At 44.8% G+C, this 24,727-nt stretch overlaps 1 protein-coding gene across 1 annotated transcript in view; it reads right to left on the minus strand.

Moving 5' to 3' along the window:
- The window catches only part of LOC126455635 (protein takeout-like), a 60,484-nt gene extending 36,115 nt beyond the window's left edge, over positions 1-24,369 (minus strand). Inside the window, exons 1-2 of the mRNA XM_050091401.1 lie at positions 24,253-24,369; positions 819-911 (exon numbers count right to left, since the gene is read on the minus strand). Coding sequence (XP_049947358.1) covers positions 819-911; positions 24,253-24,349 — 190 coding nt within the window. The 5' untranslated portion in view covers positions 24,350-24,369. The remainder of the gene's footprint in view (positions 1-818; positions 912-24,252) is intronic.
- Between the last annotated feature and the right edge of the window lie 358 nt (positions 24,370-24,727).

The following is a 24,727-nucleotide window of genomic DNA, read 5'->3' on the forward strand; positions in this document are numbered from 1 at the left end:
GGTGAAAGAGTTGGTCAGCTTCCCCGTAATATGCTAGCTCCATGGGGTCTAACCATCAGTGAGTGACTTAGCTGAAGAAACTTGTGTAACCAGAATGAGATTTTCACTCTGCAGCGTAGTGTGCGCTGATATGAAACTTCCTGGCAGATTAAAACTGTGTGCCCGACCGAGACTCGAACTCGGGACCTTTGCCTTTCGCGGGCAAGTGCTCTACCAACTGAGCTACCGAAGGACGACTCACGCCCGGTACTCACAGCTTTACTTCTGCCAGTACCTCGTCTCCTACCTTCCAAACTTTACAGAAGCTCTCCTGCGAACCATGCAGAACTAGCACTCCTGAAAGAAAGGATATTGCGGCGACATGGCTTAGCCACAGCCTGGGGGATGTTTCCAGAATGAGATTTTCACTCTGCAGCGGAATGTGCGCTGATATGAAACTTCCTGGCAGATTAAAACTGTGTGCCCGACCGAGACTCGAACTCGGGACCTTTGCCTTTCGCGGGCAAGTGCTCTACCAACTGAGCTACCGAAGCACGACTCACGCCCGGTACTCACAGCTTTACTTCTGGGCGTGAGTCGTGCTTCGGTAGCTCAGTTGGTAGAGCACTTGCCCGCGAAAGGCAAAGGTCCCGAGTTCGAGTCTCGGTCGGGCACACAGTTTTAATCTGCCAGGAAGTTTCAAACTTGTGTAAGTTCTTCTTCGTCGAACTGAGGCAACTATTACGGGTAGAGGCGAAGTTACACGGTATTACTGTGACTCATTGTTTGTTCGATGTGTTAACATGTAGATGTTCACGTAGATTTGCGCTGGTGCTCACCTTTAATGATGCCGGGCAGGGCGGCTCGCGCGCTGCGAAGAGCACACTCATCCAGATGGATGTCGTTCTGGGAGCATGGCTTTATGTACGGCGCTGCAACACAACACAACACACCTTACCTCTGAGAAAGATGAGATAAATCCAGCAGTATTACTTTTAATACTCATTTTGAAAAAGAAATTAGTAAACTGTATACTACATACACTGAGGTGACAAAAATCATGGGATACTTCCTAATAATGTGTCGGACCTCCTTTTGCCCGGCGTAGTGCAGCAGCTCGACGTAGCAAGAACTCAACAAGTCGCTGGAAGTCCCCTTCTGAAATAATGAGCCATGCTGCCTCTATAGCCGTTCACAACTGCGGAAATGTTGCTGGTGCAGGATTTTGTGCACGAACTGTCCTCTAGATCGTGTCCTATAAGTGTTCGATGGGATTCATGTCGAGCGATCTGGGTGGACAAATAATTTGCTCGAATTCTCCTGAATGTTCTACTAACCAATTGCGAACAACAGTGGTCCTGTGACATGGCACATTGTCATCCATAAAAATTGCATCGTTTTTTGGGAACATGAAGTCAATGAATGGCTACAAACGGCCTCAGGTGGTAAACACAGCCGACATCAGCTTGCACAGTGCCTGGTTGACAACTTGGGTCCAAGGCTTCGTGGGGTCTACGCCACATGCGAACCCTACCGACAGCTTTTACCAACTGAAATCGGGACTTATCTTACCAGGCCTCCGTGTAGGGTCCAATCGAAGAGGCCACGAGCCAGGAGGCGCACTGCAGGCGATGTCGTGCTGTTAGCAAAGGCATTCGCGTCGATCGTCTGCTGCCATAGCCCATTAACGCTAAATTTCGCTGCACTGTCCTAACAGATACATTCACGGTACTCCCACGTCGATACCTGCGGTTATATCACGTAGGTCGCTTGTCTATTAGTACAGAACAACTCTACGCAAGCCGGCCGCGGCGGCCGTGCGGTTCTGGCGCTGCAGCCCGGAACCGCGGGACTGCTACGGTCGCAGGTTCGAATCCTGCCTCGGGCATGGGTGTGTGTGATGTCCTTAGGTTAGTTAGGTTTAAGTAGTTCTAAGTTCTAGGGGACTTATGACCTAAGATGTTGAGTCCCATAGTGCTCAGAGCCATTTGAACCATTTTGAACTCTACGCAAACGCCGCTGGCCTCAGTCGTTTAGTGAAGGCCGTAAGAGCTAATGATTGAAATTTCCTGTTATCGGCACACTCTTGACACTGTCGATCTCGGAATATTGAATTCCCAAACGATTTCCGAAACGGAATGTCCCATGAGTCTAGCTGCAACTACAGTTCCGCGTTCAAAGTCTGTTGATTCCCCGTGCGGCCATAATCACGTCGGAAACCTTTCCACATGAATCACCTGGGTACAAATGACAACTCCGTCATTGGATTGCCTTTTTATAGCATATGTGCGTGATACTACCGGCAAAAAAAGTGTATCTCTGGACTTACGAATGCACAATGAAAAATTGTTTAACAATAAATCCTCTCTCATTTCGATGCCCTTTCACGCAGTAACAATTAATTTTAGTCAGTCTGTAAAGTTTATCTACATTTTACAAATCTCGTTTTTTTCAATAATTTTATACAATTCTCCTACGGTCGTCAGCGAATGATAATTAAAAGCTTAATCTTGAAAGTGTCCAGGTCGGATTTCTTATTTTTTCTTTGTGTCTGATTTTGGTTAAACTGTCTACAAACCATCTCTTACACAGAACAATCGAATAGGTCATAAAATGTGAGGCATGGATAGTGTCGTATTGCACCGCCACCCATCAATCCAGTGGTCATCAAACTCTTTTGCCCCCAGAACCATTGGTGCGGTGTCTCGGAGCGCATACGTACCGTCTTATTATTAATTGGTTACCTGCACAAATTAGTATAGCTGTATACTAGCTATAGTAAACGCACGGTAAACTGACCACTGGTCATCAAGTACTGTTTGTTAAAAGCCAGCACTATTCGGAACATTCCGTACGACTTTTCCGTTTCAAATTAATGCCACCTTCGACGACCACGAAGCTGCGACGGTGTGATTGCCTAACGAAGTGCTGTTGTGTCGTCTGTGTGAGCGGATTATTAATTGATTAACGCTTTGACTGCCCACCACGTAAGTGTTGCCGTTTCTTAGAATGCCGGCTATTTTTATGTTTTTTCAGTATTTTTTTTTTATCAAGAGCACTAGCTAACATTTAACTGTGATTCCAACCTTTTAATAAACCTTGAAACTACTTCTTCTGGGTCACATATATAAATTGTTACACATTGTTTCCATATATATTTTATGTTATACAGTTTGTAACATGGTTTCTTGTACATGGCTATTTTGCACTAGATGCAGTGGTATGTAGTGTCTTTTCAGCAGCCCGTCCTGCCTATACCAAATAAAAAAGCGTTCTATGGTTCGGAAAATGAAGAAACATTAGAAAACAACGCAGTGCTTCATCCAATATTTTACGAGATCAAAATTACATGTTCCTCGCAACACAAGGAAGACCGACTGAGCCCGCCAAGATACATGGTTTCGTATCAAAAGACGGGAGAAATTATACGCTGCCATTTGTCGGGATCGGCAGTTTGCGGAAATTTTCGCGTCCCATCAAGTGACGAGACTGGCAGCCAGAGTATTTATAACAGTAATTGTATTTATTTTTAAATGCAGGGTGCTATATGAGACACGAACACAGATGTTTCCTAAATGTTTTGAATGTAATTTTTTTTTTCTACTCATTTCGTTGCATTACAAAAGCCTTAATTTAATTTCACATTCCTTGCTACAAATAAGTACTGTATATGAAGATGACTGTCTCTACAACGCGCATTCACGAGTCCATGCTACTTTCAGTTGAATTAATGTCATAACGGCTGATCGGTACGTGGCACATACGCCAGTGAGTTGTCAGCACTTCCGGTAACTTCCGGTAACCTCGCAATGGCCCCGCTACAGAGGTAAGCGGCCAACTTTACGTAGCTCACGGCTAAATTCACCAACGTCAATTAAAATTAGTCACATCTTAAAATTTTACTTCCTCTGTAAGTATTTTTGTTTGTTACTGAGCATGTGAACTATACTCTTAAGAAGCTCATAACGTTATTTGACGTTTTTGAATTAGACTGTTCGTTCTTACATGGATATTGTTAAAAAATCTGTCTGAGAATAGCAAGCAGCACAAATACTTGTTTGGGGCCGTGTGCAGTCCGCAGGCTGCAGTCTGACGACCACTGCATTAATCTGTTTAGCTTTTTGATTCTCGATAGCGTTTGTGTTGCTAGTTTTGCTTGTTTTTCCAATGGAGTAGATACGTTACATCTATGATGCATCCGCAATTGTCACTCGAGATAAACTAGAAGATATGTAAAGCCACCTGCATCAGTGTCTGTTCGATTCCATACTAGATGGAAAGCTAACTTCGTTGGGTGCACTCTCGTTAATTTTATTAATATTCTGTGAGACGTTTCATAAGTCTAATAAAAGGTGACTTACACAAAAAAGAATTCGACTTATCTATAATACTTGTAAAAAGTTACTCACCTATTCAAACCAGTCCTAGTAAAATGCAAAACGTATTGCAGCAACTGAAGGATTATCGTAGTCATCTTTCTAAAGTGATAAAAAGATTTTTGTTGACATCAAAACTCACATGTGTCAAAAATGGTTCAAATGGCTCTGAGCACTATCTGACTTAACTACTGAGGTCATCAGTCCCCTAGAACTACTTAAACCTAACTAACCTAAGGACAACACACACACAGGATTCGAACCTGCGACCGTAGCGTTCCCGCGGCTCCAGACTGTAGCACCTAGAACCGCTCGGCCACTCCGCCCGGCTCACATGTGTCAGAGGATGAATGCGTGGGAGACGACAAGCTAACTGGAGGAAATTTTAACTAAGGATTTAAGTAACACTCCTATTGAGCAACACGAAGTACTGTAAATCAACTTTGGCTTTAGACATTTTAAATATTAAACATACCTTGCAGAATATAAAATACAATTTAGAAATTCTGCACACAGTTCCTAAAACTGTACTGTTTAGCAATCTGAAATAGGAAGAGAAATTGACAACCACCATAAGAATAAACCTGAACGTTTGTTAAATGGCTCTGAGCACTATGGGACTTAACATCTGTGGTCATCAGTCCCCTAGAACTTAGAACTACTTAAACCTAACTAACCTAAGGACATCACACACATCCATGCCCGAGGCAGGATTCGAACCTGCGACCGTAGCGGCCACGCGGTTCCAGACTGAAGCGCCTAGAACCGTACGGCCACAACGGCCGGCTAAATGAGAAAACTGAGTTCAGAGAAAAAATCTAGAATCTTCTGTCTGATTTACTGAAATTCGTATTTTAATTTCAGTAGTTAATAGTTGCTCGTTCGTCTTTCTTTTATTAAATTACAGTTTATATATAGTTCACCTTTCTTTTTACGTTACATTCTCCTGTAAGCAGGCACCAGAAACATCCTTTATAAACAGTTTTTAGGGGCACGACAGGTATTTACATATCTTTATCGAGCGAGGTGGCGCAGTGGTTAGCATACTGGACTCGCATTCGGAAGGATGACGGTTCAATCCCACGTCCGGCCATCCTGATTTAGGTTTTCCGTGATTTCCCTAACTCGCTCCAGGCAAATGCCGGGATGGTTCCTTTGGAAGGGCACTGCCGACCTCCTTCCCCATCCTTCCCTAATCCTATGAGACCGATAACCTCGCTGTTTGGTCTCTTCTCCTAAACAACCTACCAACCTACCTACCCATCTTTATCTTAAGAAAATTCTCTAATAGTGAATCGTATAGGTAGCTTTCTATTATGATAAAAATCTTATTATATTTACTGCCCCAAAGGTCTCATCTCAGCAGCGTTTTGTGACTCTACGATATCTGCAATAGCCTCAAAGTGTTGATGGTCCATTCTAGGTAGTTGAGAAACATCCTAACATCGAACATCTTTACTTCACCTGTCTCGTAAAGTCGTCACTATGGTAATCACACAACTGTCTGTTATCAACTTTTGCCGTAGCCAGATAGTTTGCCGAATTTACATCAGATGCTGCAGTTGAGTGTATACTACACAAGCAGCAAAGAAGCGCCAATGGACAAGATAACCCAAGTTAAAGAAAACTGGTAGACCCGGTAAGAGAGATTCGATTGGTACTCTTCAGAGTACTGAGGACAAAATTCTCTGAGCTATCTACGTATACACCACATCATATTGCCTTGCGGTAGAACTAGTACTACTCTCGATTCTGTCGATTTCGCTCATTGAAAACGATTTACAAGGTCACATTCGCTGAAAAATCTCTTTCGAATTGCATGCCACGTGCAAGGTCCCGAAAATAATTTCGGCCGTGGAAGTAGCTGGCTCGAAACCCATTGGTAGAGAAATTTTTGGCTCCGATATTTCACCACAGTAAAGAGATACGGTGTTGAACTATGGTCGCCCAACACCAGATTGTACGTAAATATGCTGCCTTATACCCAGCCTTCATGACGTGACAACATGTGATAGTCTTCTCAGCGTTACACTCCTTGGATGGTTACCAAGCGAGATGAGGGAATGCTGACTCGCATTCGAGAGAACGGTTGGTCGAATCCCTTTCCAGTCGTGCAAATTTTGATTTTCCGATATTTCCCTAAGTCTATTGACGCAAATGCTGGAGTGATTCACTTTAAAAGGACACGGTCGACTTCCTTTCCCACCCTTCCCAAACCTCTTAAGTTCGGTTGCGTGGTTGCTGCTGTTTACTAATAACGGAAATTTCAGCGTAGATATATCTTGTACCGTCTTTTCAGTTCACTGACGGTTCATAAAAATCCAAGCACTTTACAAACGCTTTCAAATATACGCTTTATACACCAGACTGAAGAAAGGAGAGCGACCATGCCTAAATACACTGTCACATCTAAATCACAGTTAAGTCCAAATCCGAAGCCAGCATCGTCAGTGAAGCACAACACCTAGGAATATATAAAATGTATTCGCAACTGTGAATATGGAGAACCATCAGCTCCATAATGGAACGTCGACAGTGAAAATTTGTGTCGGAACGGGACTCGAACCCGGATTTCCCGCTTATCGCGCGTCATCGCCTTTCCATTTGGCTATCCCCGCCCGACTCACAGCCATATCCAAACTTCCATATGTTGTCAACTACGTGACTACAACCAGTACTCGTACATCCGTTATGTATATTCCCGTACAGGGGAGAGATTTTACTTGGAAGTCGCTCTCCCGGTGTCGGCGGATAAATACGATGTAAGCAGCGCCTGTGTTATATTCCCTATGACAACGCAATATGCCTTCGGACATGCTGGACGAGTGAAGTCAAAGTAAAATGCCTCCCCTGTAGGGGACTATACATATGGATGTAGGAGTACAGGTTATAAACACATGGTTGGTGACATATGGAAGTTTGGCTGTGGCTGTCAGTCGTGCTCTGAGAGCCATATAGTAAGGCGACCGCTCGCGATAAACGGGAAATCGGGGTTCGAGCCACGGTACGGCACAAATTTTCACTGTCGACATTCCATTATACAGCTGATAGTTGTCCGTATTCGTAAATCCGAATATAATTCATGTATTGCATAATGGCTGTAGACGACGTATGCATGTCCGAAGGAACACTGCATCGTAATTCAGAATAACACAGATACTGAAATATTGTACACTTTATAAAAGGAAGCACGTTTATTACTGACACAAACGTGCTGACAGAACAGAACTGATCTACTGGATGCAGAGTGCAGCTATTTATACAAACATCGAATATTCCATAACGCTGGCATTTATATAGATATCGAATATTTCAGAGTATACAAAAAAATAAATATATTTAAGAAACTCCCAGAAAAGATAAATTCTAAAAAAAAAAAAAATTCGTGATTGTTTGCATTTGAACTGGTGTCTCTGACCTGCAACAGGCCGGCTAGCGACGTTAACGACTACACCACACAATCTCTACGGCAGCTTTTGCCAATAATTCAATAAGTCACAGGGACGTTCGTTACAACATTAGGGATTAAACTGATCAATACTTTAACAGTTCACAAAACTAAACTAAACGGAGAAACTGATCTGGTGGGAAGAAGGAAAGGGCGTTGTACCTCCAACACATGAATGTGCAATTAAGTACTGTGACATTTAAAGTACTCTTTGCTCTCGTGACTATCATAAATCAAAACATGCTGTTTTGTGGAGCGGTATTTTTATCTCTAACTGTACCATCATCCTCCACTACTGCAGGTCCTCTACAATGGGATATCCGATTTGAGTCCTGGTGATGGAAGAAATTGTCACTACCAGTATTTGTCCAGTAAGGGAAGAAGAGGATCCTATTTACGAGACGCCATTATTCTGGATCACGCAGTGTATAATGGAGTGAAGTCGCCTTACACTATTGATGGTAAAATGGAAATGAGCGTTTGGCGTCATTGGCCGGGAGGCCCCTGACGGGGCAGGTCCGGCCGCCTCGATGCGGGTCTTATTACATTCGACGCCACATTGGGCGACCTGCGCGTCGGATGGGGATGAAATGATGGTGAAGACAACACAACACCCAGTCCCAGAGTGGAGAAAATCCCCGAGCCAACCGGGAATCGAACTCGGGCCCCTTACAACAAAAGCCGTTACGCTTATCATTCAGCTATCTTTTTTTTAATTTTTTTTTTATTACGGCCTCCTTCCTCCCCTACAGCCCGTCCTTCCGCTCGCCATTTGTGCCTTCTTCGGCTAGCTTCTGTGCTATGTTTGGTCCATAGGAGATAATTGTCCAACGAAGTAAATGTATACAAATAAACAAAATCCCTTCTTTTGGGGTTGTGGAAAGAAAATAGATCCGCTACATTCTTTCGTCATTGTGCGGGAGCAATTTTTATGGGAGAGCCAGGCGTACTTCAGCCTGCTGGCGTTTCATGTTTGCGTCAGCAACCTATTAGTGCTGCTACACGAGGGCAAAGGGTAAACGAAAAAGCCACCTTGTTGGCGTAAAATGAATGAGAAACTTAATAGAGAATTTCATAAAGAAAAAAAAGGAATCCTGAGACTGAACAAAATATCGTTTGATCGTTCTTCAGCTCTGTCGGTAAGACAATGTTCGGTTCAAGAAATTTGCGTAATTTTCTTTGTATTTCTTTTGTCGTTCGAGCTTTTGATGTTCAGTCATCAGGTACATCCAATAATCTGCTTCACTCTTCGTCATAGCCGTTGAGATGTAATGGACTGTCAGTCCTTTGAGCCAGTTGGCTGACCTTCTTTTAGTGTTAGGATATGGCACGTCATCAGGCAGAAGGACGTGTGTCGGTGTAACCGTGTTAGGTGACGTCCGGAGCACATGTGCTAGTTTTTGCCTGAAGAGATTCCACACGTCTTTCACATCGTCACAGACGAAGCGATGTTCTTCAGTGTCGACGACATTGCAGCTGGAACAGTTTGGTGTGTGTGCCAGACGTATCGCGTGCAATTTAGAGTTGGGGATTTTTCTATTGACTGCGAGGTACCACGTCGATCGCACATTGGATGGTAGATGGGGGTCAGATATGTTTTCCCATATACTTTTCCAGTTATAATGTCGAAACTTGTTTTTCTATTCAATTGCGCAATTTTCCTTCCAGCAAGGTGTTGTAAACCTCCTTAACCTGATATATGGCCTTCTCTGGTATTCTATGGCGTACATAGCTGTATTCCACAAGAAAATGTTTATAGTGGTACAGCTCGTGGGAGATGTGATGCACATCGATTGGTGGATCTCTGCTGACTGGGGTGATTTCACGTAAGAGATGAGCCACTAAGGTCCGCGGTGATCGTTGCCACTGTTTATAAGTTTTGCTAACGAATAGCGCTTGCGCTTAAAGGTAGATGTCTGTCAGATGTAGCCCTCCATTGCGTGTCGGTAGCTTCAAGGTATCATATGAAACCTTAAATATCTGACCTCTGCTGACAAAATAACCAAGCGTTGCTTGCATTTGGTGTGCTAAGGTTCGTGGCAGAGGCAGCATTTGTGCAACATAGTTTACTTTGGAAGGTATATAGGTATTGGCAAGTTGCACTTTTTGGATTGCATTTAAATTACGCAAGCTTTGTTGTTTTATGCTTGCTCGTAATGTGGCAAGTAATTTTCTATAATTGAGAGCGGCCGTGCGGCGGATATTACTCGTATATTGTTTTCCAAGGCATTCTATTTTTTCCACAGTGTTGATACGTCCAGCGGCTCTGATCTCTATACCCCGGCCAATATTCATAATACCAGATTTTTTGCGGTTGAGTTTAGCTCCTGACGCCAGTTCGTAGGTCGCCACAACTTCAAGTACTGATTCCACCTCGCTTTCGTCAGTCACAAGTACCCCTACATCGTCCGCGTAGGCTTGACATATGATCTTCTGTCCGTGTATATGTAGTCCACGGAGTTGTCGAGTCAGGGATACTAAGAGAGGTTCAAGCGCAATCGCGAAAAGCGTCATGGACATGGGGCAACCTTGTCTTACCGAACTCTGAATATTGATCGGGTGACTGAGTTGCCGTTGACACTGATTCTTGACGTGCTATTCGTCAGTATGTTTTTCACGGAGGCTATAATTTTCTGGGGGAAGTGCATGGAGGTCATACACCGGAACAGGTACGAATGATTGACTTTATCAAAAGCTTTTTCAAAGTCAAGCGTTATCAGAGCACAGCGAATGTTGCAGGCTTCTGATATCGCTATAATGTCTCTGTAGCCGCATAAGGTCTGAAATATCGTTCTATCCTTTCCCACACTTGTCTGGTAAGCTCCTGTCACTGTAAGAATAACTGAATTGAACCTTTGCGTCATGATACGGGCGAAGATTTTATAATCACTATTGAGAAATGTTATGGGTCGAAGATTCTCCACGGTTTTGCCTCCTGGTGTTTTGGGGACTAAGACCACTGTACCTTCACAGAATTCCTTCGGAAGGTCAGTGTTGGCATTTAGTATTTCATTGCAGACGAGTGTCAATTTAGCAATTATCTGTTCGCGAAAAGTTTGATAAAATTCAGCGGGTAGCCCATCTGGTCCAGGTGATTTATTCTTTGGGCTCCTCGAGATGGCATCTTCGACGTCTTCGTCCGTTATTCGTGCTGCGAGCACATCAGCTTCTTCTGAAGTGAGTCGCTCTGTCGTCCTAGCAGTGAGAGCTTGCTGCGCTGTTTCATCTGTCTGTATATTGGCCAGCAATTCACTAAAGTGTCGATGGGTCTCGTCTCGTATTGCAGCTTGATCTGTCAACAGTCTCCCGTCTGAAGTTTTGAGATCCGTCAGAATTTTCCGTTTTTGTCGTTTGTTCTCTTGGAGGTTGTGGTACATCGATGTTGTTTCTTCTCGTGTACCGTTCTGCAAACGCGTTCGTAGTTTACAGCCTTCGAGATGGTGTCTCTGCAGGGTGAGCAATTTTGCTTTTATTCTGTTGATTTGCCCATAATTTGTTATGACTGTAGCATCCCGAACGCACAAGTCTCTGAGACAGCTGAAGTAAAATTCTAATGTCCGCTTCCGCCAGGCGACTTTTTCACGGGAGTAAGTTTTCATTGTCTTTATTATTGCGGGCTTCTCGCAGTTTAGCCACCAATTCAGCGCCGTACCGTACAAGTGGAACTTCCTTTCACATTCTGCCCAAGTGGTGTGGAAGGCGGCGTGACATCCAGGATCCGAAAGATGAGCAATGTTTAGCTTCCACTGACCTCTCGCCCTGTAAGTTCCTTGTTTCTCTAAATTCATCGTACTTATGTACGCGATATGATCAGAGAATAGTGGGCCATAGCTCGGACTATAAAACGTGTCTCCTTAAATTGGATGTTGCGTAAATCCTGTCGATACGACTGGCAGAATGGCTGGTGATATAGGTGAAACCTAGCTTATCACCATGTTTTAGTTCCCAAGTATCAAACAGATGGAAGTCTCTGACGATGTTCTCCAGCTCCTGAGATTTGTTAAAATTTGGCGTTTGATCTTTGGGACTCAGCACGCAATTAAAGTCACCCGCAAATATTATTTGTTCAAATCGCACCGCGAAAAGGGGGGCGATGTCCTCCTTGAAAAATTCGGCCCTGCGGCGCTTGTTTCCGGTTCCTGATGGGGCATATATGTTGATAAACCTGGTGTTGTTTATCATGACAGCGAGACCTCTACTGTTCGGCAGTTTCGCCGCGTCTGTAAGTAGGATCCCCTCTTTAGTCATAATCGCTGTGCCGATGCTATTGTCATTGCCAGGATTGATGACGGCGTTGTAGCCAGTGATGTCGTCCAAACGGATAGCCGTTACTTCTTGCAGCATTAAGATGTCAACATCAGCGGCGTACAGAAAATCTTGGAGATTTCTCAGATTGAGGGTGCTGCTAATTTTATTTATATTCAAGGTCGCAATTCTGTACGCCTGCAAGGACGTCATGTCGACTATACCGTGTAAGGTGGGATACTGTTTGCCAGGTGAAGTGGTGTTTGCTCTACTTAGAAGAAGTCGGCATTATCATCTGCTGCACGAGCGTCTTTGATGGTGCTTTGTTGCCGGATGGGCACCTCTTGTCGAAGTTCGGGTGCCGTCCGTCCTGAATGTTGTGGTATGTCAGCCATCTCTGCATCACGGCTTTGCTCCTCCATGTCATCCGCCCAATTTCGCGTGCACGTAACTTCCTGCGTGTCCGTTTTTGGTACAGGTGAAGGGCCCTTCGGACTAGCTGTACCGTCTGGAATGTGGATTCCACGGTCGGGTTCAGTGTCTTCATTTCGGGTCTTCTTTTTTGTTGTTCGATCTTCCAGAGGAGTTGCCTGTGTCGTCTCCGCCAGTTCTTGCCCTATCTGCTTCGCCTTTTCACGCAGGATTGGCGCGATTTCTGCTGCTCCCTGGCGGGCTATTCGACGTTTCTTCCGTTTTTTTGGTGAAACAGTTGTAGGCTGCAGGTCATTATCCTCCGATGTTGCAACCGTGTCCTCTTTGTGTTGCCCGACTTCTTCAAGTGGTTTGCACATGCCTTCTTCTGACGTCTTAGCCTGGTCTTGTGCTGCACGTCTGTCAGTTTCCTCGTCTTGTGAGTGTGCTGGACCTGTAGCTTCTGTGCTGCTAGTATCCATGGTTACGTTACCTTCGGGAACGTCGGCATAAGCAACTACCGCCCTGTCGAAACACATGTCTGGGGCGACGTCACTGCGAATTGCGGCGGCGTACGTCACGGGTAGCGTGGCCATCTGACTAGGCGGGTCTCGCTCTCCAGTCGGCAGTTGCGTCACACGCCGTTGAACACACTGCGCGCGGACGTGTTGGGCCGAACCACAACCCGAGCAGGTTCTCGGCTGGCCATCGTAAATGATGATCGCTCAATATCCACCAATGCAGAGATACGATGGGATATGTTTCAGCATGTCAATCTTAACTTGTCTGACTCCATTTAATACTGGATACTTGTGCAAGCTAGACCATTTTTCGGCGACATTGCTGATAATGGCGCCATAGTCTCTCAGTTTATTGTTAATCTCCTCGGGCGTTATTTCAAAGGGGAGCTCCAAGATTCGAACCGTTCTTATTCCCATTCCGGCACGCGAAACCGTGACCTGCCCTATGTGTCCGTCCGAATGTTTGAATTTTGCCACCCCACCACATGCTTCTGCAATTTGGTCGCACTTGTCAGAACTGGATAACTTAAGGAACACAGTCGGACTGACTATCGACAGGTGAATTCCAATCAATTCATCCACTTTGATCTGAAAAGATTCTTCGATAAATGCCTCAGCTTCGTAAGATTTCGGTCGGGCGTAGTTCGGATCGAAAATCAACTTCAAAGTATCGCGTCGCGTTGTCTGTTCCATTATGTCATTCTAGAAATGTGATCGTGGACTATGACTAACGCAGAAAGCGCGCACTCACCACACAGCGCCGGACGCTCGCACCGACGATGTAAACACCGCAACAGCCGCTCCGCACGTCCGCACAGCACGGCCGCCGGCGGCGGAATGCTATCGGGGCGGACACTATTGCTGGTGAAAGTTTGTCAGATGGGGACGTTAAGACCGATGCTGTTCGAGAGGAGTAGCCTATGGTCCGGCACCAGCTATCACGCTCTCCGTTCCCTCTTCATCACACAAGACGAACATGAGATCACGCTAAACACACAAACATTACTTTCGTCTTCACTCAATGGACACACTAGAGACAGGTCTCATGCAACACACGGTTTTCATGCGATCATTGTGCGCGAAAACCATTACCGATTAAGTGGCTGAACAACCCTACTGGGCCTCCCAGCCAAGAAAGCCGCAAGACTCTTTGTAGCCGCATTCTACCGTGGTTGTTGAAATATTACCTTTTGGAAGTACAATGGCTCTCGATAATTCCAAGTTCAAAGGACTTAACAAAAAGCTTCGAAAGACTGAGAGTCCGAATTCAAGCGAGTTTGACTGATTTCAGTAAAATTTGGAAATAAAAGTTTAAAAAATGGAACAGCAGTTTCAATAACGAATAGGGAAGCGGAAAGTAACAACTGGAGTTCAATATAAACATTTTTTTACAAGCGTTATTATTTTATATTTATTTTAACATCTCAAACGAAAGGTACACACATGTATCCAAAAATATGCAAGAAAAATTCATTTTACATTCTGAACAAACTCTCGTATTACCAAGGCGAGAATGGGAAACTTTATACGCGCCTTTTGAAAATATTGTAATCAAGTGATGTACTTTATACCTTAAAATTTTGAAAAAAAATTTGTTGTTTTTAATGACTCCTTAAATCAGATTCCATAATTGCTTTGAATTGTCTGCCCCGGTAGCTGAGTGGACAGTGCGACAGAATGTCAATCCTAAGGGCCCGAGTTCGATTCCTGGCTGGGTCGGAGACTTTCTCCGCTCAGGGACTGGGTGTTGTGTTGTCCAAATCATCGTCATTTCATCCCCATCGACGCGCAAGTCGCCGAATTGGCGTCAAATCGAAAGACTTGCACCCGGCGAACGGTCTACGCGACGGGAGGGCATAGCCATACGACGTTCTTATTGCTTAGAATTTTCCAGTAAAACGTAACGGAAAAAATTTAAGCCTTTTAAGACTTTTCGCAGCAAATGTCATATTCAGATTTTCAAGTCATGGGCCATCGTTACATATCTATGTACATTTAAACAATATATTGTGAATAAATCTCAACGACAATTAAGGAAATCTGTATTTTTTAGTTTTTTTGTGATGAGCATTAAGTACCTTCCGTGCATATTACAGAAAATACGTTGGTACTACTAAGATTGTGCTAAAAGATGTTTTCGGTTTCTGGACCCTACGTTTAATTTATTTTGTCGTGGGCATAAAGTACCCGCCGCCCCATCGTAATACGACTTACGGAAAATAAGTAGATGTTGTTAGGGTTAGCGCTCCCATTTTCGACCACAAAAGCAAAGATAAGCTCCGCGTTCTGGCCCACACGGACCATCGTGACCAGCCGACCACCGTGTCATCCTCTGCCACTGGTGTCAGCATACCGCTCTCCCGGCCGCTGTTGGCTTTCTTGACCTTGGAGCCGCTATTTCTCACTCAAATAGCTCCTAAATTGGCTTCACGAGGCTGACTGCACCCCGTTCCAGTCCTCCCAACGAGGCGGTACTGAGAATCGAACTCGAATCCTCCGCATAGCAGCCAGAAACGCTGATTACGTTTTTTTAGGGTTTTTGTATCTCTGTCAGTAAAAATGGAACCCTTATAGGATCGGTTTGTTGCCCGTCCGTCCGTCTGTCTTTCTGTCCGACTGTTAAGAATACATATTTCAGGAACGGGCCGACGTATCAAGTTGAAATTTATGTCGAATACTGAGGTCTATGGTCTCTCGGTGGAGTAAAAAACTTAAGTCAGTGAATTTAAAACATACGGCCATTTATATCACATAGTTTGATACTAGCAAACTCACTCATCAAAATCTATGCTGTACTTCCCGTTGACATGGAATCATGAAATTTGGCAAGAAGCAAGGTTTCACAGTACAACAAAAGAAAAAAAGTCCGAGTCAGAAAATTGTTAAATTATAATTAATCACGCAAAAATATCTTTCTGCCATTAAAACTTACATAGCATTCATAATCCGTACAATTCACAAAAGAATTATATTATAGCGTGCAAATATAAAGCCAACGGCCTGCAGGTGTGGCCGAGCGGTTCTAGGCGCTTAGTCTGGAACCGCGCGACCGCTACGGTCGCAGGTTCGAATCCTGTCTCGGGCATGGATGTGTGTGATGTCCTTAGGTTAGTTGGGTTTAAGAAGTTCTAAGTTCTAGGAGAGTGATGACCTCAGATTATAAGTCCCATAGTGCTCACAGCCATTTGAACCATAAAGCCAACGCCCATGCCGCAGTGGTAACACCGGTTCCCGTCAAATTACCGAACTTAAGCGCTGTCGGGCTGGGCTAGCACTGGGATGGGTGACCATCAGGTATGCCGAACGCTGTTGACAAGCGGGAGGGACTAAGCCCTTGTGCGGCAAACTGAGGAGCTACTTGACTGAGAAGTAACGGCTCCGCTCTCGTGAACTGGCATAAGGCCGGGAGAGAGGAGAGCTGACCACATGCCCCTCCATATCTGCATTCAGTGACGCCTGGGGGCTGAGGAAGACACGGCGGCTGGTCGTTACCGTTGGGCCTTCTAAGGCCTGTTCGGACGGTGTTTATTTTAGTTTATGCATATATAAAAAGTAAGTGTTTATTTTAGTTTATGCATATATAAAAAGTAAGTTGTAGTCATCTTTTAGTAAGTAAATAAAAAATATTTCATTAAATTCTCTCTCTCTCTATGCATACATAAACTGAAGTCCCCTGCTCGCTTTTCTTTGTACGTCCGGACAAGTCTCAGGAGCTACTGTAGTGATTTTGATACAGTCTTGGAATTCCTGGAACTGAAATTTTGACAGAATCGATATCGATTAGAGGCAAAAATGGTCGAGATTTTCGATTCCCTGGATGGGTGACCTGTCTGTATACGTAATTAAGTTTGTACAGAAACCTCAGTCTACGAATCATAATAGCACTTAGCCATTCTTTTTCTTTTTGTCGTCTTCCTTTTGTTGGCTGATTCGGGGGAGGGGACCGAACAGCGAGATCATCGGTCCCATCGGAATAGGGAAGGATGCGGTAAAAATTCGGCTGTGCCCTTTCAAAGGAACCATCCGGCATTTGCCTGGAACGATTTAGGGAAATCGCGGAAACCTAAATCAGGATGGCCGGACGCGGGTTTGAACCGTCGTCCTGCCGAAGACGAGTCCAGTGAGCTAACCACTGCGCCACCTCGCTCGGCCGTCTTCCTTTGGATACGTTTCTGCGCACCGTTTATTTTTTCGTCAGTGGTTTTGTGTGGATGCCACATGACTTCTTTCAAACTCCGCCGATGAAAGTTTCAATCAGTTTTTATATGATCCGCAGTGGCAGCGACTCTAAGCTACGGGTTGTCAACAGATGTGTAAAAAACAAAGTTATATTTTCCTTAAATCCAGTGAGCTACTCCTAACATCTGTCGAACCCTTCAGTGCCCGCACTAAGAGCGAATGCCACAGAGATTTTTTCCTATTACCTCCGACAGGTACACTAACGGGAAAAAAAATCGCAACTCCAAAAAACAATAAACCTAAAGAAATTTCGGGAATACATTTGTCTAGATACAATAGTTAAGTTCCCATAAGCTTCTTCCTTATTCCATATTTAAGTGATTAACATTGCAAGATCACGGGTTAAGGTCAATATAAGAGCGAGAGAAGCCACTGCAAATGTGAAATGTTGGTTCATTAACAACCAGTGTAACCGCCAGAACGTTGAGCGCAAGCATGCAAATACGCATGAATTGTGTTGTGAAGGTACCGGATGTCAGTTTGTGGGTTGGAGTTCCATGCCTGTTATACTTGGTCGGTCAATACACAGACAGTTAATCATGGTTGTCGATGACGCTGTAGTTATCGCCCGATGATGTCCCATATGTGCTTCTTTGGAGACAGGTCTGGTGATTGAGCATGCCAAGGCAACACCTCGACACTCTGTAGAGCTTGTTGAAGAGCGGCAAGATTCGTGACTGGTACATTAAGCCATCGCGAGAGCGTTACAAATCTCATAGAAAGTTTGAAGTGGGACACACTTGCAGATAGACGGCGCGCTAAACGGAAGGGGCTGCTCACTAAATTCCGAAATCCGATCTTCACCGAGGATGTAGAGCATATATTATTACCACCAACTTTCAAATCGCGCAATGATCACCATTCAAAGATAAGGGAAATAAGAGCTCGTACTGAGGCGTTCAGAGAGTCGTTTTTTCCTCTCGCGATCCGCGAGTGGAGCAGAGGGTGGGGGGGGGGGGAAATGACTTTGGCGCGAATTGTGTCCTCCGCCACACACCGCTTGATGGCTAGCGGAGTGTATATGTAGATGTAGATGTCAAGCAAACCTGATTTGCATCCTCGTAGTGGCGCTACTAGAGACTCTCTTCTGCGATTGGCACGCAGTTGGAATAGACATCATCTTTCATACGTACAAATACGCCTACCAACCTTCGTTCATGTCGCCTAACTCCTTGGCGTTGCGATTGTTTTCCCATCATCGTACGTTTTCTCCTCTATATTGGCTAAGTCATTTATTACCTCCGACACATACACTCCTGGAAATGGAGAAAAGAACACATTGACACCGGTGTGTCAGACCCACCATACTTGCTCCGGACACTGCGAGAGGGCTGTACAAGCAATGATCACACGCACGGCACAGCGGACACACCAGGAACCGCGGTGTTGGCCGTCGAATGGCGCTAGCTGCGCAGCATTTGTGCACCGCCGCCGTCAGTGTCAGCCAGTTTGCCGTGGCATACGGAGCTCCATCGCAGTCTTTAACACTGGTAGCATGCCGCGACAGCGTGGACGTGAACCGTATGTGCAGTTGACGGACTTTGAGCGAGGGCGTATAGTGGGCATGCGGGAGGCCGGGTGGACGTACCGCCGAATTGCTCAACACGTGGGGCGTGAGGTCTCCACAGTACATCGATGTTGTCGCCAGTGGTCGGCGGAAGGTGCACGTGCCCGTCGACCTGGGGCCGGACCGCAGCGACGCACGGATGCACGCCAAGACCGTAGGATCCTACGCAGTGCCGTAGGGGACCGCACCGCCACTTCCCAGCAAATTAGGGACACTGTTGCTCCTGGGGTAGCGGCGAGGACCATTCGCAACCGTCTCCATGAAGCTGGGCTACGGTCCCGCACACCGTTAGGCCGTCTTCCGCTCACGCCGTTCGGCTGTTGGAATCAGCAGATCTGTGTTTAAGTCACGTAAAGAACTACGCGCGCTTGTTACACATTTTCAAGCTACAAAAGATGAAATATTGTCAAGTTTAACAATTTTAAAAAGTTGGTTCACCAAAACTTGTAATTTGTAAAACAAGGTTCAACATCAGTATCGATAAAATCTATGACTAATCATGTCGCCAACTATCAACTAGGCTCAAATAATTGTACAACCATACGAATTCTAGCCGACAGGTAGCGCTAATGTGGTGGACGCTGCCTTCAACTTCTTTTCTCCTTCATAGTTATAAAATGACAGACAGTTTTAAAATTACAAACATTCAAAGTCAGATTACAAGACACGATTTAGAGGAGTACTGTTGCTCATTTATAAAATAATTTGACTTTGTGCTGTCCCTTATACTTACCTCTATGTATAATTTTTTTGAGCCAACTTGACAGTTGACCCCCCGATTAGGGAGAGCTTTTATTGATAACTGACATTGAAATCTACTCTACTCTGTAGGAATCAGCATTGGTTTCGAAAAAGACGATCGTGTGAAAACCAGCTCGGGCTATTCGTCCACGAGACTCACAGCGGGTTCCCAGGTAGATGCCGTGTTTCTTGACTTCCGCAAGGCGTTTGATAGAGTTCCCCACAGTGATTTCATGAACAAAGAAAGAGCATATGGACCATCAGACCAATTGTGTGATTGGATTGAAGAGTTCCTAGATAACAGAACGCAGCATGTCATTCTCAATGGAGTAATAAGTGTGATTTCAGGTGTGCCGCAGGGGAGTGTCGTAGGACCGTTGCTATTCACAATATACATAAATGACGTTGTGGATAACATCGAAAGTTCAATGAGGTTTTTTGCGGATGATGCTGTAGTATATCGAGAGGTTATAACAATGGAAAATTATACTGAAATACAGGAGGATCTGCAACGAATTGACGCATGGTGCAGGGAATGGCAATTGAATCTCAATGTAGACAAGTGTAATGTGCTGTGAATACATAGAAAGAAAGATCCTTTAACATTTAGCTACAATATAGCAGGTCAGCAACTGGAAACAGTTAATTAAAAAAAAAATTGTTCAAATGGCTCTGAGCACTATGGGACTTAACATCTATGGTCATCAGTCCCCTAGAACTTAGAACTACTTAAACCTAACTAACCTAAGGACATCACACAACACCCAGTCATCACGAGGCAGAGAAAATCCTTGAACCCGCCGAGAATCGAACCCGGGAACCCGGGCGTGGGAAGCGAGAACGCTACCGCACAGTTAATTCCATAAATTATCTGGGAGTAGGCATTAGGAGTGATTTAAAATGGAATGACCATATAAAATTAATCGTCGGTAAAGCAGATGCCAAGCTGAGATCCATTGGACGAATTCTAAGGAAATGCAATCCAAAAACAAAGGAAGTAGGTTACAGTACACTTGTTCGCCCACTGCTTGAATACTGCTCACCGGTGTGGGATCCGTGCCAGATAGGGTTGATAGAAGATATAGAGAAGATCCAACGGAGAGCAGCGCGCTTCGTTACAGGATCATTTAATAATCGCGAAAGCGTTAGCGAGATGATATATAAACTCCAGTGGAAGACTCTGCAAGAGAGACGTTCAGTAGCTCGGTACCGGCTTTTGTTGAAGTTTCGAGAACATACCTTCACCGATGAGTCAAACAGTATATTGCTCCCTCCTACGTATATCTCGCGAAGAGACCATGAGGATAAAATCAAAAAGATTAGAGCCCACACAGAGGCATAGCGACAATCTTTCTTTCCACGAACAATACGAGACTGGAATAGAAGGGAGAAGCGATAGAGGTACTCAAGGTACCTTCCGCCACACATCGTCAGGTGGCTTGCAGAGTATGGATGTAGATGTAGATGTAGAACCTTGTTTTAGAAGTTACTAGTTTTGCTGAGTGAACTTTTAAAAAAATTTTTAGTTTTATTTTTCATCTTTTGAAGCTTGACTACGTGTAACAATCTCTTGTCGTTCTTTATGTTTCTTTAATCTTAATTATACATCCGATAGCAGCAGCCGAAACGGTGTGCTAAATAAAGAAATATACACTGCCCAGTGACATTAATGTGAGTACCTATCAACAGCCTGAATAACCAGTGTAAGTAGGCTGTTTATGTTTTCTTATTGGCAACGTTACGTAGCGCTCTGTATGAAAATCACTGGCTGTGGTGTGTGCAGTCTGTGGTGTTGTTCCATTGTGTCTAACTTTTGAAGATTTTGTTCCATTGTGTCTAACGTTTGAAGATTTTGTCCTTTTTGTTTCTGATTTTGTTCAAGCGTTGCGTCTAACTTTTGAAGATATTGTTCCATTGTGTCTAACTTTTGTAGCCTTTGTCCCATTTGTTGCATTAACTGTAATAACAATGTACTGGTGTCTGAAACATGTTCCTCAGTGCTATTCGGCAGTGCATTTGAACCGGCAATATTCGCATTTTGAAAAGCAGAAAATTTGTATTGATTTATTTGAGAAAACGGTGAAGACGCAAAACCTGAATCTACAGTATTTGCAAGATTGTGTCCTGTCATTTCGGAATCCTGAGGCGAGCTGTTGCCGACCGATCGATCGATAATGCTTCCCTGTTCACTAATTGTTTCACTGTCTACACCATTATTTGCCGCCCGCCCCATTTCCCTATGCACAATTACCAAATTACTACTTTGAATGTCTGTTAATTCATTACGCAGTGGTGCTGATAAGCTACGCTCGTCGTCACTATTATTTCTCAGTTTACTTTGGAGCCTAGTGTTACGTTTTTCACACGCCATTATTGTCACAATATTTCACACGATAACACAGAAAAGCACAACTTGAAGAGCAAAATAAGAAAACACATTAACATAGCACTGAAAATAATATCTAGTTAATTGCAAGCGCAGCTGCGAAATACTTTGTGCAAATCTACATGCATGCCACAACAACAATGAAAGACTGCAACTACAAAGGAGACTCTCTCTACAATTACGCGCTACCAATAAACAATAGCTACACTAATTACACAAACTACAAGAAAAAATCAGAAGATTCCAGTGAGGTATCCTCGGCTAAGGGTCGGCATATGAAACGTCCCCTTTGACCAATTATACAAGACTGTGCTTAAACTGACACACAATATTTTTAGCGCAACGCAATCTGACTTTCAATAATCCCTACAAAAGAATGGCCCTGACTAACATTAACCTATATCTTTCACAAACCACTTACCTCACCAAAAATCTTCGTTACTCGCACTACTGCAATACAGTGAGCGCCACTACTGCCAGCTAAATAAAAGATTCAAACTACTGAAGGCACTAACTACTGATAGGCATAGTTAGCAAATGAAAGATTTTGATAGAGAACAAATGATGTATTTACCTTAATAGTCATAATATATATAGCAGTTCATGACATCCAGTCTTACAAATTTCAAAACTCCGCCATCTCTCTTCCCACATCCACCACTGCTGGCGGCTCACCTCCAACTGCGCAACACTACACGCTGTTCACATCCAGCTGCCCAACACTACAATGGCAGACAACAATGCAAACTAGCCACAGACTGCACACAGCACAGCGTGATTTTCATACAGAGCGCTACGTAACGTTGCCAATAAGAAAACATAAACAGCCTACTTACACCACCTTTTGCGGTGCGGACCGCTGCGAGATATGGAGGAAGGGAGTCAATGTGGTTCTGAGGTTCTAACAGGGATGTGGAGCCATACTGACTAACAGAGCCGTGGCCAGCTGCGCTAGGTTTCTCGGTTGAGCATCCATGGTGAGAACAGTCCGATCGAGGTGATCCCGCAGATTCTCGACTGGGCTTAAATCCGGGGAGTTTGGTGGTCAGGGGAGTACGATAAACTCATTCCCGGTGCTCTTTGCACCAGGAACTTACACTGCGAGCCGTATGACACGTTGCATTGTCCTGCTGGAAGATGTCATTGTGCCGAGGAAAAACAAACAACATGTAGTCGTGTACATGGTCCACAAGGATAGATGCATGCTTGTGTTGATCCACTGCGCCTTCCAGAATGACGAGATCACAGAGGGAATGCCATCTGGCCTCGAACCTTCCAACGATTGTTGCAGGGTGTTTGCAGTCAGACGTTTCATGCCATACGTGTCAACAACCCTCTGTCCGACGAAGCATTAAACGTGATTCGTGTAAAAATATCGCCCATCGCCACTCAGTGGACAACGAGTTGCGGTACTGGCGTGCAAATTCAAGCGTTCGTAGCCGGTGAAAAGCAGCTATCATGGGTGCATGAACCAGATTCCTGCCGAAGAGACCCATACGCAACAACGTTCGATGAATGCTCCTTGAGGAGACGCTATTGATTGGATTTTGGTTCATCTGGGCGGTCAGTTGCTCAACCGTTGCACGTCTATTCCTCCGTGTCATCTATAGTCTGTGGTGCACCATATGCGCTTCGGCGCCGATTTTGGATAGCGTCATTTTCCCATACACGGCATACTTTAACCACGGCGACACGCTAACAGTTACAAACTTAGGAGTTTCGGAAATGTTTCCACCCTTGGCCCGAACACCAATGATCATGCCTTTTTGGACGTCAGATGAATCTCTCCGTTTCCGCATTGCGACAAGGACTGCACTGTTTTCCGCGTCCCCTATAAACTTTATATACCCTACACTGCTAGTGCTGCCGCCTACCGTCTGTGAGTGGTTATTGCACGATGACACCGTACACAGGCGGAGGTTATGTATTAAGCGATCTAGACCAGTTCTATTCACAAAACATTCACAACGGTCGCGGACTCGTACAGGAAGTTATACATCGTTGAGCAAACAAATGAATATCACGAAGAGTTGAATGACGAAACAACCGAAGCAATTTGTATTAGCGAGCGTTGGATAATCGCTGACGTCGAATTATTATACGGTGTCCGCAGTGCGGTCTGCAATAACCGTCGTTTAGATTTCTCGATTCTACGGAAACGCATGGGACGTCTTCAATTTATCGAGGCTTTTTCGAGGATGTTGGCAACAGGTTCGATTTATCTAGTAATTAGATTCGTCGAGTTTTGAATTAGCAGCAGTCGAATGTACGACAGTTTGCAACAGATACAATAAAGAAATGTTGACGCATGAATGAACGGTTGACGTGTGTCGACTTACGCAGTTTGTGCGAGGCGAGGACGGCGGGCACGAACGCCACAACGAGGGCGGCGGCGGCCAGAGCGGTGAGCGCGGTGGTCCTCTGCCGGGGAGACATGTTGACGACTGGGAAGAGGCGGTGCGCCAGCCGGCCTTTTATTGCGTACCGTCTCTTCTCGCGGGAGCCTGCCACTCACCCTGTGGCGATCACTGATTTCACAACGCGACGCGACAGCGCAGTCGCCGCTTCCGCCACATGAACGCGGCGGCACTCCACACTCGCTACCGCTGAGGTTATCTAGTTTCCTCTACTTTTCTTCCTGATCGGTGGATACGGGCCTGATGCAAAAGCTCTTAACGTTTCTTGGAGCGGTGGTTATTTTGTATCACGTTTTGGACAGGGTAATACCTTATTGCTCACAACACCTATCGACACCCAAACTTGCAGCTTTCCGCCCATGGCTGCACCCTCTCATGTCTGTTCCCATGTCGAAAT

The sequence above is a fragment of the Schistocerca serialis genome, chromosome 2, assembly GCF_023864345.2.
Source record: "Schistocerca serialis cubense isolate TAMUIC-IGC-003099 chromosome 2, iqSchSeri2.2, whole genome shotgun sequence".
In the NCBI taxonomy this organism is placed as follows: domain Eukaryota; kingdom Metazoa; phylum Arthropoda; class Insecta; order Orthoptera; family Acrididae; genus Schistocerca; species Schistocerca serialis.